The 13525-nt window shown below is 47.3% G+C and overlaps 1 protein-coding gene across 1 annotated transcript in view; it reads left to right on the top strand.

Annotated features, from left to right (window-relative positions):
- Positions 1–13525, top strand: part of WDR33 (WD repeat domain 33) — a 160044-nt gene that overhangs the window by 139309 nt on the left and 7210 nt on the right. Inside the window, exons 17-18 of the mRNA XM_073625786.1 lie at positions 12743–12836; positions 13007–13394. Of these exons, the coding sequence (XP_073481887.1) occupies positions 12743–12836; positions 13007–13394 (482 nt within the window). The remainder of the gene's footprint in view (positions 1–12742; positions 12837–13006; positions 13395–13525) is intronic.

Below are 13525 nucleotides of genomic sequence, written 5' to 3'. Positions count from 1 at the left end.
CAAGTCATAAGGTGGGAAGCCAGCATTCTCCATCCCCTCTACTCAGCTGTCTTCCACAAATGGAATGGGGTGGGCGGGGGGGGGCTTTTTTTCATCCTGCTGGGTCCCTAGGTAGTTTGCTTTCATGGCATTTAGGTGCTCAAGTCACCCATTAAGTCGAGACCCTCAATTTGGGTTTCCCCTTCATCTGTCCACCTTTACCCTTCTGGTTTTACTGTACCCCATTGTGCATCTTCCCAGGTTTGTTTGGGTTCCTCGCATCCTGGGAACACCGAAGCCTATTTTTTTTTGTAGGAGCCTGTCCTAGGGAATGCTATTTCACTCACTCGCGCTACTTCCTGTGCAGGAGTCCTTCCCTTAGATGTGGTTCAGCCTCTTTTGGTGCATGACACTCATCAACCCTGTAAGCCCAATCTAGAGGTCAATAGTGATCAGCCCCTGTTGCTTTATTTTCCTGGTAAGGACCTGACCCTTCAGCATCCTCCAGCAGCTTTGGACTCTGCTCTCACCACTGGTCCCTTTGGGCATCTTTGTGCTTTTTCCTGTCTTCTCCATTGTGGAAGATTCAGGAGGCCCTCCTTTAAAGAGTGTCAGTTTCCTGGATTGCAGTTTGAGTATTGCTTGCATACCTAGTCTAAATGAGAATTGTTGGGTGCCTAGCACTGATACCCTGGGGTCACCCTCAGCTCAAGTCCTCTGTAAGGAAGTTGACTCCCTGTGGAACTTTGACCTCTTCCTTATGTGGTAAAGACTATTTCCCAACCTTGCTTTTCAGGAATTTTTGGCAGATGCCCTTCTAGTATGGTCTATCAGTGTCTTTTGGACTCTTCCTCTGTGCTAGGGAGTCTAGTCTTGACAAAACACCAAGAGTCTCTGTGGGCTGAGTAGTCCTGTAAACTATTGTTGGGTTCCACCCCACTGCCTGATTAACAGCCGGCACCAGCCACACCTGCTCCCTCCCCAGCCTTATGCTTCAGTCAGCACTGAAGGAACAGAGGAGATGAACCTGTCCATAGGGGGCACACGCCCCCCCCCCCCCCCCCCAAGCAAATCACAAAAAAATTATTTTATAAGGTCACATGTGTTCGGGCGCCGCTGGACACAGGGCACTATGGGAAGCATGACGCCTATGCAATCACGTGATAACAGGCGAGACGCTATATTTGCCTTGTTTTGTCCGGCATTGTGGTGCAATGCAGCGCGTCTGAACACTCCCATCTTAGTGTAATTCTGGTTGCCTTGTTTTTGATTGGCACCACCTTTGGACATGGGCAGTTTCCCTCGGAGCCACGGCGTCACTTCTGGTTACTCACTGACGCAGAGAAAAACTGGAAGTGATGCTGCAGCTCCATGGATGGAACGCACGCGGCCCGAGCGGTGACTTTTTTCAGAATCCTGAATTGGTAGGCTCTGTCTCACTCAGACTGACAAAAAAGAGAAAAAAAATGTTTATTATTCATATTTATAAAGGGTGCTGTTGGTGGGTTTGTCAGATGCATTGTTCCAGTACTGGTCTACACAGCATTAATACATTCATTACAGAATTGTTATTTGTGTCAGTGCATCACTGTTGAATACCAACTATTTTCATCGCTAGTGTAATGCTAAAAAGTATGTGGGTGATGATTAATACTGGTCAGGAGTATATACAAAAATTACAATGGCTGCTGTCCTGTGATCCTGGGGCTGTATACTCTGTCCTGTGATTCTGGGGCTGTATAATCTGCCCTGTGATTTTGGGGCTGTATAATCTGTCCTGTATATCTGGGGATGTATAATCTGTCCTGTGGTGCTGGGGCTGTATACTCTGTCCTGTGGGGCTGTATACTCTGTCCTGTGGTGCTGGGGCTGTATACTCTGTCCTGTGGTGCTGGGGCTGTATACTCTGTCCTGTGGTGCTGGGGCTGTATACTCTGTCCTGTGGTGCTGGGGCTGTATACTCTGTCCTGTGGTGCTGGGGCTGTATACTCTGTCCTGTGGTGCTGGGGCTGTATACTCTGTCCTGTGGTGCTGGGGCTGTATACTCTGTCCTGTGGTGCTGGGGCTGTATACTCTGTCCTGTGGTGCTGGGGCTGTATACTCTGTCCTGTGGTGCTGGGGCTGTATACTCTGTCCTGTGGTGCTGGGGCTGTATACTCTGTCCTGTGGTGCTGGGGCTGTATACTCTGTCCTGTGGTGCTGGGGCTGTATACTCTGTCCTGTGGTGCTGGGGCTGTATACTCTGTCCTGTGGTGCTGGGGCTGTATACTCTGTCCTGTGGTGCTGGGGCTGTATACTCTTGTTTTGTGATGATGAGCTAAATACTCCTGACACTATGGGTGGAAGCTAGTGGATTACAGGAGACGGAGTGGGTGGATTCTATAAGGGGGGGCTTATGAGAAGTGGGAGGCTTGAAAAAGGAGGGGTGGGGTCTGGCGCCCCCATCCCAAAACTTCACCAGTCCCCACTGTTAAGAACTAATCAACAGTCATGTCATCACTCAAGTCTTAGAGTCAGTGTGGGACAACTGCAGCATCACATAGATGCTGCAGCATGGAAGCGAGTATGGATGTTGATTTTTTTTTTTTTTTTTTATAATATTGTTTTGACAAATCTTTTTATGCTACTCTTCTTTGTGATTGTAAACCCCCAATTTTTTTTTTTTTTTGAATAACAAACATGTTATTGGTTGAAATAACAAACGTGCAGATTGATCTAGAGGAGTGGAACAGAGCCTGGTCTACCATTACTAAGTGCCCCTTCAACATGGCCACCCAAGAAGCTGCGTGCAAGGTGCTGCTCAGATGGTATTCTGTTCTGACCTGGATAGGGAGTTCCAACCCTTCCTATAGTGACTGATGCTTCAGGGGTTGTGACCAACGAGGGGACGTCATCTACACTTGGTGGTCTTGCCCACGTCTAACAGGGTCCTTGTCCAGGGTCTTTGGCAGGGCTTTTTTTCTCGGAGAATAGATGCAGGAACTCCCCCCGTCTGAGTCACCCCTTGTCTCTGCCCCTACCCACCTCTGACCACCGTCCCTTGATATCACCCCCTACCCACCTACCAGTACTGCCCCTTTTAGACAATACAGAACCAAGTATCATTTTGTGGTGCTAAATCATTTGTATGGAACATGTTAATGATAAAAAGAAAAGCAGTAAAAAAAGATCTCCTGCAGCCAGGAATAGAATCCCAGCAATAGATCCCCACACAACAATAGACTCCCCCAGCAACAATGGACTCCACCCCAACAACAATAGATTCCCTGCAGCAACAGTGAACCACCCACAACAAAATATCACACCCAGTAACAAAATATTCACCCAAGCAACATTAGATCCCCCCAGCAGCAACAACAGATCTCCCAGCAGCCAGCATCAATAGATCCTCCAGCAGCCAGTAAAATTAGACCTCTCCATCAACAGTAGATCTCTTCAAGCAACATAAGACCTCCCCCAGCAACAATAGATTCCCCATCAGCAACAATAGACCCTCACACAAAATCAGATCCCCACCAATGACAATATATCCCCCAGCAGCCAACATCAATAGGCTCTCCACCACACCCCACATCCCATGCTATTACATACATTCAGTGCTGGAGGTGCCGGAACTGCGTTCCCGCTGAAAAAAAAGCCCTGGTCTTTGGGCGCCTCTTTGTTTCACATGCATGTCTGCGACAACGCTAAAGTAGCTTTGCTCCACTGCCTGATACAGGGGTTGTTTTCTTACCAACAAAAATTAGCGTCTTACTTATTCATAGCTGCCAAACGGACGATTGCTAGAGCCTGGAAAAAACCCTCTGTCCCGTTTGCCATGGTGAAGAGCATTTTGACCGACCTAATGATTAATGAAACAATGTCTATCATCCTTCATGATTCTCATTCTAAATTCCTTAAAGTGTGGTCATCTTGGTGGTGTTTTGCTCTTCCCACCCTGCATCAGGACAGTTTGGGTCTTTTGTAAGGTGCGCTATGTAATTTCCCCAACCTGTAAGACTCCGCCCCCCTCCTCCTTCCTCCACCCCTCCCTCCTCCCTCTTTCCTTTCTCTTTTTTTTTTTTTTTTGTTCTATTTCCTTCATTTTGCTGCAGAGGCTGGACACTTGCCCGCCCTCGGTCCCTTATTTTTGTTTGACCCTAGGTCCCCGGACCCAGGGACTTTGTTGACTTGCGGTTATGCTGTCAGGTCAATTTTTTTTACCTTTTTTTCCCACTGAGTTGTTCTACTGGATGAGCTTCCCTCACCGCCCCCCCCCCCCCCCCGATTAGTCACTCATCCTAACCCCCGGCTAGGGGTGCCCAGTAGACTTATATGCACCTTTCCCCTTGACGCAAACTAGTGCACCTGACTCATGGACTCCCTCCATCGGCCCTAGGGCCTAGTTGACATAAATGGACATGGGACTTGTGGCCCCAGGTCGCTCAGTGGTCACTCATTCGTCAAAAGTTAACTACTCATGTCTTTTCTTGCCCATGTCTGTAAGTCATGTTTGTTTTGTTGTACCCCTGTGTGGGTGAACGGTTGCTATACTGATATGCTTCAGTTTTTTACAATAAAAATGATTGTACCAGAAATGACAAATGTGCCATGGTTTTGCACAGAGCAGCCCCGATTCCCCTCTTCTCAGATCCTTGTCAGTGCTCCTGGCTCCCCCCCTTCATGGGTGCCCATAATAGTAAGCCCCTTGCTATTGTGTGTGCTCGCCCCCCAAGCCAGTTCTGCATGTCCATAGACACACAGAGTGCAGCTTGGACTAGCTGTGATTGACAGCAGCAGGAGCCAAGGGCTCCTGCAGCGGTCTCTGAGCCCTATGAGGAGGGAGAGAGAGGCTGCTCTCATGCACAGCACTGGATTGAGATTGGGCAGGTAAATATTTAGGGGGGGGGGGGTGTCTGGTGTGGAGCTGCACTGACGAGGTTTTTTTCACTTTAATGCAGAGAATGTATTAGGGTAAAAAAAAAAACCTTCAGCCTTTAGAACCACTTTAAAGTGTATCTAATGCCAAAGTTCTAATTTTTGAATAAAGTAGGGAATAGATGTGACTCCTTTCAGGTTTTTATTGCTGTCTGGCTGAAGATTTGCCCCCTATTTGTCCTGATGTCACCTTAAAGCGGAGTTCCACCCAAAAATGGAACCTCCATTGTCCGGATTCCGGATTCCCCCCCCCCCCCTCCGGTGTCACATTTGGCATCTTTAAGGGGGGAGAGGGGAGCAGATACCTGTCTAATACAGGTATTTGCTCCCACGTCCGGCGAAAGATTGCAGCAGTATTCTCTGCAAAATACGCCAAGTCCGCCCCCTCCTCCATCCCCCCGGCTATCTTCTGGGAGACACACAGGTCCCAGAAGACAGCAGGGACCATTCAGAACGTGCAGCGCGACTCGCGCATGCACAGTAGGGAACCAAGCTGTGAAGCCACAAGGCTTCACTTTCTGATTCCCTTACTAGCAATGCCGGTTCCTCCACCCGGAGCCGAGGGACAGGTCAGCTTCGGGTGAGGACATCATGTCCTTATTTTAAAAGTCAGCAGCTGTAGTATTTGTAGCTTTTAAAAAAAAGAATTTCAGGCGGAACTCCGCTTTAACTGAAAGTGTGCAATATAAAATGTGTCATAGAGGTTATATCTTCCAATGGGGACACTTTTCTTTAATGGGAAACAGACAACAAAAAATACCAAAAAGGTGTTCCAACTCTTCCCTACTCTATCACCAAAAATGTTTTTTGGACCAGAGGAATGAGTCGGATTAGAATATATAAAACTGGTTTTAGTGTGGTATTTTTTTCACATGTGGTTTGATTTGTATAAGGATATTTTTATGGTGGAAAAAAAAAAATAGAATGTTTTGGCTTTACAAGCACTTAGGCCGCATTCACACCATGGTGCAGAGACGTCAGTGTTTCTGCACGCGTTTTGCAAGGGCACAAAAAAGAATTGTTCTGTATGTGCTCTGTTCACACCACAATACTGGTATAACGTGCAGATTTTTTCTGCGCAGGAATCTGCAACGTTTATGCACTTTTCTACACGGAAAAAAATACTGACATGACATCAACATTGGTGTGAACAGGGCACATAACTGATGGGCATGAAAACTGATGTCATAATATAATGTAGATATTCACCAGCACACCAAGGATCTTCAACTACGTCCAAAGTTTTTTTTATGGAAGAAATATCTCGTAATGTCCGACGAAGGGATCCTACGTGACTCTGAAATGTTGCACTACACGGTTTGTGATATGATCTTTCTTCAATAAAAAAATGTTTGGATGTAATTGAAAATCCTTGATGTGCTGGTAATTATTTACATTATATTGTATATGTTCCAGTATCCAGCTGGTGGTTGCTGCAGCACCTGGTACCTTAACAGCTAATTCCAGGAATGTGTGTGATGAGAATATGGACTGTGAAAACTGATGTCAACATGCATAGAAACTCACTGAAACGTGCATGAAAAACTAATGTAATCTAATGTTTCTGCAAGCTAAATCTGCACAGTTTTCCCCATCAGTTCCCATCAGTTTTCATGCATGTATGGTGTGAATGAGCCCTTTAGACAATTGCTCGCCTTTCAATTAGAGGGGGAACAGGTTTGAGCTTTCCTTACAAAGTTGCTTGATGTAAATGGGGGAAAAAGAGCTCTAGATAAATTTAGCATACTGCTAGAAATGTTTGGTATGCGTTAGCAGCTTACATCGTAAGCCCCCTGTTGTGGACAGTACTCAGTGGAAAGCCATCCATTATCCAAGAAACCAGCGTATCGTCTGAATTTTCCCTACAAACTGTCTTCTTGCTTTTTTAATTTTGAAACTAAACCAATTATGCAAATTAGAGGTTCTTACTATACTGCATGCTTATTCCAGGTTAGTGATTCAAAAAGTATTTAAGCTATACAATTGGTATGACAGGCAACTAGCATGTTTAGAGCTAGATCTTCAATGAAGAGCTCTCAGCATAAAGCCCAAATTAAACTTCAGTTCCATCAAAACAAGGTGTTCAATATCTTAGAGTTTTTCATCTGAAAGTTCTGGCTGTGATTCAACAGGAGGGACTTTCTCTGCAGCATGCTGGCAGAAGATAGAACTTTCTACTTTGGAAATACTCATTTATAAATAAAACAAACTGTAAGGCCCCTTTCACATGGAGCGGATCCATTCTGATGGACTCTGCTAGCTCAGCTGGAAACGCTCAGTTGATCCCCACTGAGAAGGTGGGTGACAGGTCCATCTCCGCTCTCTGTGCAGGGATGGACCAGTCAGAGCTGCTGTCCTCTATGGCGAGATCGGATGAAAATGGACAGCCTGTCCGTTTTCATCCAATCCGCTGGACGGATGGTGATTGTATCACCATCCATCTGTTTTGAGCGAATCTTGGCGGATCGGATGGCAGGCGGGTGTCAGCGGACACATCTCCGCTGATATCCGCCTGCCCGTAGAAGTCAGTGGGTGGCCCGATCGGATCTGCCTGAAAGACGGATCCAAGCGGGCCGATCATGTGAAAGGGGCCTAAGACTTTGTACACCTTTTTGTTTTGATGTGTTTGGAATGTAGCCAATTAAAAATGAAAGTTAATTTGGGCAGTATACGTTTTCATTATTAGAAAGTAGTACATGCTTCACTCTGTGTATTACTAAAAGGAAATTGTTAAAATAAACCTGCAATGAGAGAAATAAGAGTTCTGCCATTACCGACTTACTTTGAAAATGCTAGTTGCCTGCTTATTTTCTGCTATCTTTGCCATCTTTTTTTTTTTTGTCTGTGTGATGTGAATACAAGCTAGCCCCGGTTCACATTAGTGTTCAACAGTTACTCTACGGTTCTCTCATTGCAAATCATTAGCGCACAAATCACAACTACATATAAACATACACTTTATTACCAAAAGTATTGGGACACATGTAAAGCACTTAGAATTAACTGGTTGTCTGCAGTAATTTGCCATAAAATGTGATGTGATCCTCATCTAAGGCACAACATAGACAAACACAATGTGCTTAGACTGATAACACAAAAAACATTCTAATTTCTCTTTCGTTCATTGACGGACACAGCGCCTCCTTAATCTTGACCATTGGGTTATATCACCTCTGCAGGAGTAGGACTAGGCAGAACAAAAAAACACCTGGCTACATCCATGGGCTGTCCTCAGTCAGTATTTAACCCCCTTCCTGCTCTAGGTATTCAGTTTTTTCTGTCTAGTCAGGAGTAAGGACCTAGCTCCTTGCTGGGATCTTTTGGTCCTAGCAAATTTTACTTTATGTCTTTTTTCCATGCATTGCTGGGAGATTTGCAATCAACTGCCAGGCTGGGTGATGGGCTGGATAATCTAGATCCAGTGGTCTCCCCAGGCCAGCCAGCGAGCGAGTGCAGACCGCAGCTACGCACTAGGTCGGCCACGACATAGGCTTAACGGACGGAGGCTGGCCCGCGAGTTAAACGTCTCGCAGGGTCACATACAAACGGGCTCTGGTCTGAGTCGCAGCGGTCCCTTGGCCGACAGCCCCCCACTTCGGTGGCGAGGAGTTCTGTCTGGAGGGTCCACCTGCACCATTTATCAGTAAGTACAGTTCCCCCTTTGAGTGGTTTGGGGTAGACGCAGGTACCCTCCAGGGATGTTCGGACCTGCCTGCAGGATCCCTCCTCCCATCCTAAAGTCCCCTGGTTAAAGTGGGCTTCCCCCTACCCCCACGGATTGATGGGAGTCCCAGGGCAGGCAGCAGAGACCTCTGGGGGTCTCCCCTGCCATTTTCCTACTGGGTGGTGTGTGTCCTGCCCTGGCGGTATGGGGGGGGGGGTTCCGGTGCAGCGGAGACCCCTAGGTGCATGCCCTGCTGTGTGTGTGCAGTGTGAGGTAGTGTGCAGTTTGGGGGTCCCAGTGCAGAGGGCACAGCGGTGTTCCCTTAAATGTTCACCCTGCCTGGTGGTACAGTACCTTTTTGGAAGAGGGTCCTCTTACAGAGGGTGCAGCAATGTGGAAGGCACAGAGAGGATCCTGGCAGCATGCTTCAGCATGTCAAACGGCCGGCAGCCTTTTTTGGGTGGTCTGATGACATCACGTCTTAGTCTGGCTGGTTTCCGTCTGTCAGCCATGTTTGTGTAGCCGATGAGGTAATGGCAGCCATTTTCCGTTAGTCTAGTGAGACACTAGAGACAGCCAGAACCTCATGGAGATGCCAGAGCTCCTCCTCTTCCTCCCCTATGCTTCTCTTCCTGTCCCGGGATATATGAAATGGACGCCGACATTGGTATTGCTGGGTCCCAATTGCGGCTATCCGCCATTTGGTAGGGTGAATCTTTGGGGGGTCCTTGTGTATCTCCCTCTCTGCTGATAGGTACCCTGGTTATTGGGGTGTCCCTTAGTGGTGCCAAAGTTCCTTTGTACTACAGGGTCTTTTTCCTTATGGAGCCTCAGGGTCACATCTCACCCACTGATCCCCTCATGGAGGTGGCAGGTCCCTTGGAACGCCAGCTTCCCACTGACAGCTCAGTATTTAGTATCATTAGTATCCCGGGTGGAAGTACCGTGTGGTCAGAGACCCGGGAGGAAGCGTCCCCCGCCTTCCCCTGCTCAGTCTGTCTCATCTGATTCTGAGCCTGATGCCGCCGGGGACGTGGCCTGTCCAGGGGGGTTTAATATCTCGCCCCCTGACCCGTCCGATAGTGAGGATGAGTCTTCTGCGGTCTCAGCAGCGAGTGAAAAAGCGCTGGTGGATGCACTTGTTACTGCGGTGCAGGAGACTAAAGATGGGGGATGCTTGACAGGGCCACAGACGTGGCTGTGTTCTTGGGTACGCATAAGTCACCTTGCACACCAAGGGTGTTTCCTTATCTGCCTTATTTTGATAGGTTTACCTATAAGGAATGGGAACAACCAAAATCACCCTTTGTGGTCCCCAAACGTTTCTCAGTACGCTACCCCTTTGAAGAATCACTTTTTAAAAAGTGGACTACCCCACCAGTGGTGGACCCTCCTGTTTCCAGGTTGGATAGAGCAACCGTGATCCCAGTAGAGGAATCCCAGTCCTTTAAGGACTCGGCTGACAGGAAAGCGGAGGCTGTGGCACGCAGCATGTTTACTATGGCTGGGTTGGCTCTTGGGACGGCAGATAAAAGAAACAGCTCTCAAGTCTTCCCCAGGAAGTTCCAAGCAATCTTGGTCTGGTAAACCTAGAGCAGGCTTCTCCGAATCCACTGGCAAGACTCCTCTGCCCTCACCCATTGCTGGGGTGGGGGGACATCTTCGCTGGTTTCCAGATTCATGGACCTCCTTCGTGTGCATCAAGGGGGTCCACGAATTATACCTTTTGGGGGTACCAAAGAAGGGAGTCAAAATTTGTCCACTTCAGGGGCCCTGTCTCTCCTTGTGTGGCTATAATTCCTGTAAAGGTTCGGTTGACGTCCAAACTACCCAAGGTCCCCTCTAGCCCTGTCCAGGAAATTGGGCTACCTGGGTCTGACTCTGGAGTGAATGCTGACCAGGTTAGTAGTTTTTCTTCTCAAACGTCAGCCCCTTCAGCAGGTTCAGTTCAACGGGAAGTAACTGAGGCTCGTGGCAACCTCACAAGTTCCTCTGGTAGACGCCGCAGTCGTCCTAGTGTTACTGCTGGGCCAACGCCTTCCTCTTCTGCGCTGCCTGCGAAGGACCGAGGGCAAAAGTCTTCCGGTGGCCGCAAACGTCCCTTGGAAGCTACATCTAAAAGTTGTACCGAGGGCTGAACTTCCATCCTGCTTTACAGTAACTGGTTTTAAAGGCCTAGCCATTGAAAGCCAGGTACTGAGAGATAGAGGTCTGTCGGAATCAGTGATCCCTACTATGGTGAAGGCGAGGAAATCAACTTCTAGTAAGATATACCATCGTACGTGGAAAGCGTACATTTCTTGGTGTGAGTCGATTGGCGTTCATCCTCGATCCTTTTCTGTGGCTCGGATCTTAGCTTTTCTTCAACAGGGCGTTGAGCAGATGTTGGCTTTGAGCACCATCAAGGGCCAGGTGTCTGCCTTAGCAGTCTTCTTTCAGCAACCCCTAGCCACTCACTCTTTAGTTCGTACCTTCATTCAAGGAGTCCGGCATGTGGCTCTGCCTGTACGGTCTCTTTTGCCACCATGGGATTTAAACTTGGTGCTATCGGTTCTCCAGAAGCCTCCATTCAAGACTATTTGGGAAATTCTCTTACCTATGTGGTCCCAGAAGGTAGCATTCCTGGTGGCTATTACCTCGGCCCGCAGGGTTGGCGGCATTATCCTGTCGTGGTCCCTATTTAGTACTCCATAGGGATAGAGTGGTTCTTCGTCTCTGTCCGTCATTTTTTGCCCAAGGTTGTCTCTGACTTCAATTTGAATGAGGACATTGTGTTGCCGTCCTTGTGTCCCAAGCCGGCTCATCCCAAGGAATTTGCTTTGCATAACTTGGATGTGGTTCGTGCGATTCAGGTGTATCTGGAATCCACTGAGTCCTTCCGGAGGTCAGACTCACTTATTTTGGTTACACAAGGACCAAGGAAAGGGCTGGCCGCTTCTTTGGCTACCACTCCAGATTGATCAGACAGACTGTGACTCAGGCCTATTCTATTAAGGGTTGGGTTCCTCCTTTCCCTGTCACTGCGCATTCTACTGGGGCACTTAGTACTTCTTGGGCCTTCCATCATCAAGCGTCAATATCACAGGTTTGCAAGGCGGCCACTTGGTCATCAGTGCATACCTTCACTAAATTCTATAAAGTAGATATTTTGGCATCTGCGGATGCTTCTTTTGGCCGCAAGGCTGCTGTTTAAGATGGGGGTTCCCTCATAAAGGGTGTTTTTTTTCTTTAAACATTTTTTGTTTCAGATGGGGCTCCTGTGTCCTGGTTAGGGCTCTTGTGGTTAGCCTTGGGTTATTTTGCCCACCCCTCATTTTTCTTTGGCACTGCTTTTGGATGTCCCAATGGTCAAGATTAAGGAGGCGCTGAGGGGGTTATATGCTGACTGAGGACAGCCCATGGGTGTATCCAGGTGTTTTTTGTTCTGCCTAGTCTTACTCCTGCAGAGGCGATATAACCCAATGATCAAGATTAAGGAGGTGCTGTGTCCATCGATGAACTCAGAGAAATTGATTTTACAGTGAGTACAAAAATCCCATTTTTGTGTGTCTCTATTCAACACACCCAATAAACATTCACAGTGCTGAGGGGAAAAGTAAGTGAACCTTTGAAGGTGATAGCTGGTCGACCCTCTTTTGGCAGCAATGACTTCAAGCAAGTGCTTTCAGTAGCTCTGGATCAGATTTGCACAACATTGAGGAGGAACTTTTGACCATTCCTCTTTACACAATTGCTTCAGCTCAGACACATTTGTAGGATGTCTGGTGTGAACAGCTATGTTGAAGTCGTTCCCCAGTATCTCTATGAGGTTAAGGTATGGGCTCTGCTGGGCCACTCCAAAAGCCAGTCTGTGGTGGATTTACTTCCATACTTAGGGTCATTGTCCTGCTGCATCACTAACTTCTACTGAGCTTCAGCTGGCATCTGCACTTGCACAACCATAGTCATCTTGTCATATATTTATACTGGCTGCAGCTAATCGCACACACCTGTGCATACCTGCTGCAGAGAACCGCTGATTCTTAGCAGCATAGGGCACAAATTTGTGTGAATGAGCCCTAATAGTTTTAATATACTAAAGCTCAAATGACTGAATGTATCATTTATGCACACAACCATACCTATTATAATGAAGTGCAAAGCCTAGTAGAAACTTATCTTGGTATTCTATTTGTTTCAAAGGGTGGCAAAGGCCAGGCTCCACCTCCTCTGTTACCTGGCCTAGGACCACAGGGTCGTGCACCTCCACATGGACAAGGACCAAGTTCTAATAAAGGTATGACTTTTTTTATAGTACTTTTTAATGTTGTGGTATTGTTGGGCAATATCTTATTCCCACACTTTTTTCATCTAACATTATTAGTGATGGAGAATATTTGAAAATTAACACTAAGGCTACAGTATTCCATAAAAAAGAGCAAAATTAAAATCCCTATTTAATTTCAGGTGATGTACGTGGCCCTACAAACCACCAGCCTGAACGACGACGTGAGCCAAGTCCTTTCCGAGGTGGCCAAGAGTGGATCGACTCCAGAGACAGTAGAGCACCTCCTGACAGACGAGGTACAGCCCCTGAGGTACATGAGCAATCTGATGAGTACTTCACAGATGATCGATTTGGACCACGTGCACATGAGTTTGATGGGAGAGGTGGAGGCCCTGCATTACCAGATGACAAATGGAGACGAGGAGGTTCTAGCCCACAATATCCCCCCAATCAAAGAGATTACCCTGATCGAGAAAGAGATTCAACCCGATGGGAGGGGCGGAGGCACTCTGATGACCAGTATCCCAGAGAAGAGGATGGGAGGTTTCGTGGACAAAGAGATGAAAGGTAATATATAGTAGCACAAAGATTAAAATGAAATTTGCTTATAAGAGATGGATCAATAAGATCCCTTCCCCTCTAGCTTAGCAACAATTCCCAATGCATCATATGCTTTTCAACCATAGAGTTAAAGCAGA

This window comes from Aquarana catesbeiana, linkage group LG04 (genome assembly GCF_042186555.1).
Source record: "Aquarana catesbeiana isolate 2022-GZ linkage group LG04, ASM4218655v1, whole genome shotgun sequence".
NCBI lineage: Eukaryota > Metazoa > Chordata > Amphibia > Anura > Ranidae > Aquarana > Aquarana catesbeiana.
The sequence above is the reverse complement of the archived record's forward strand: the minus strand, read 5'-3'. Positions and strand labels throughout refer to the sequence as shown.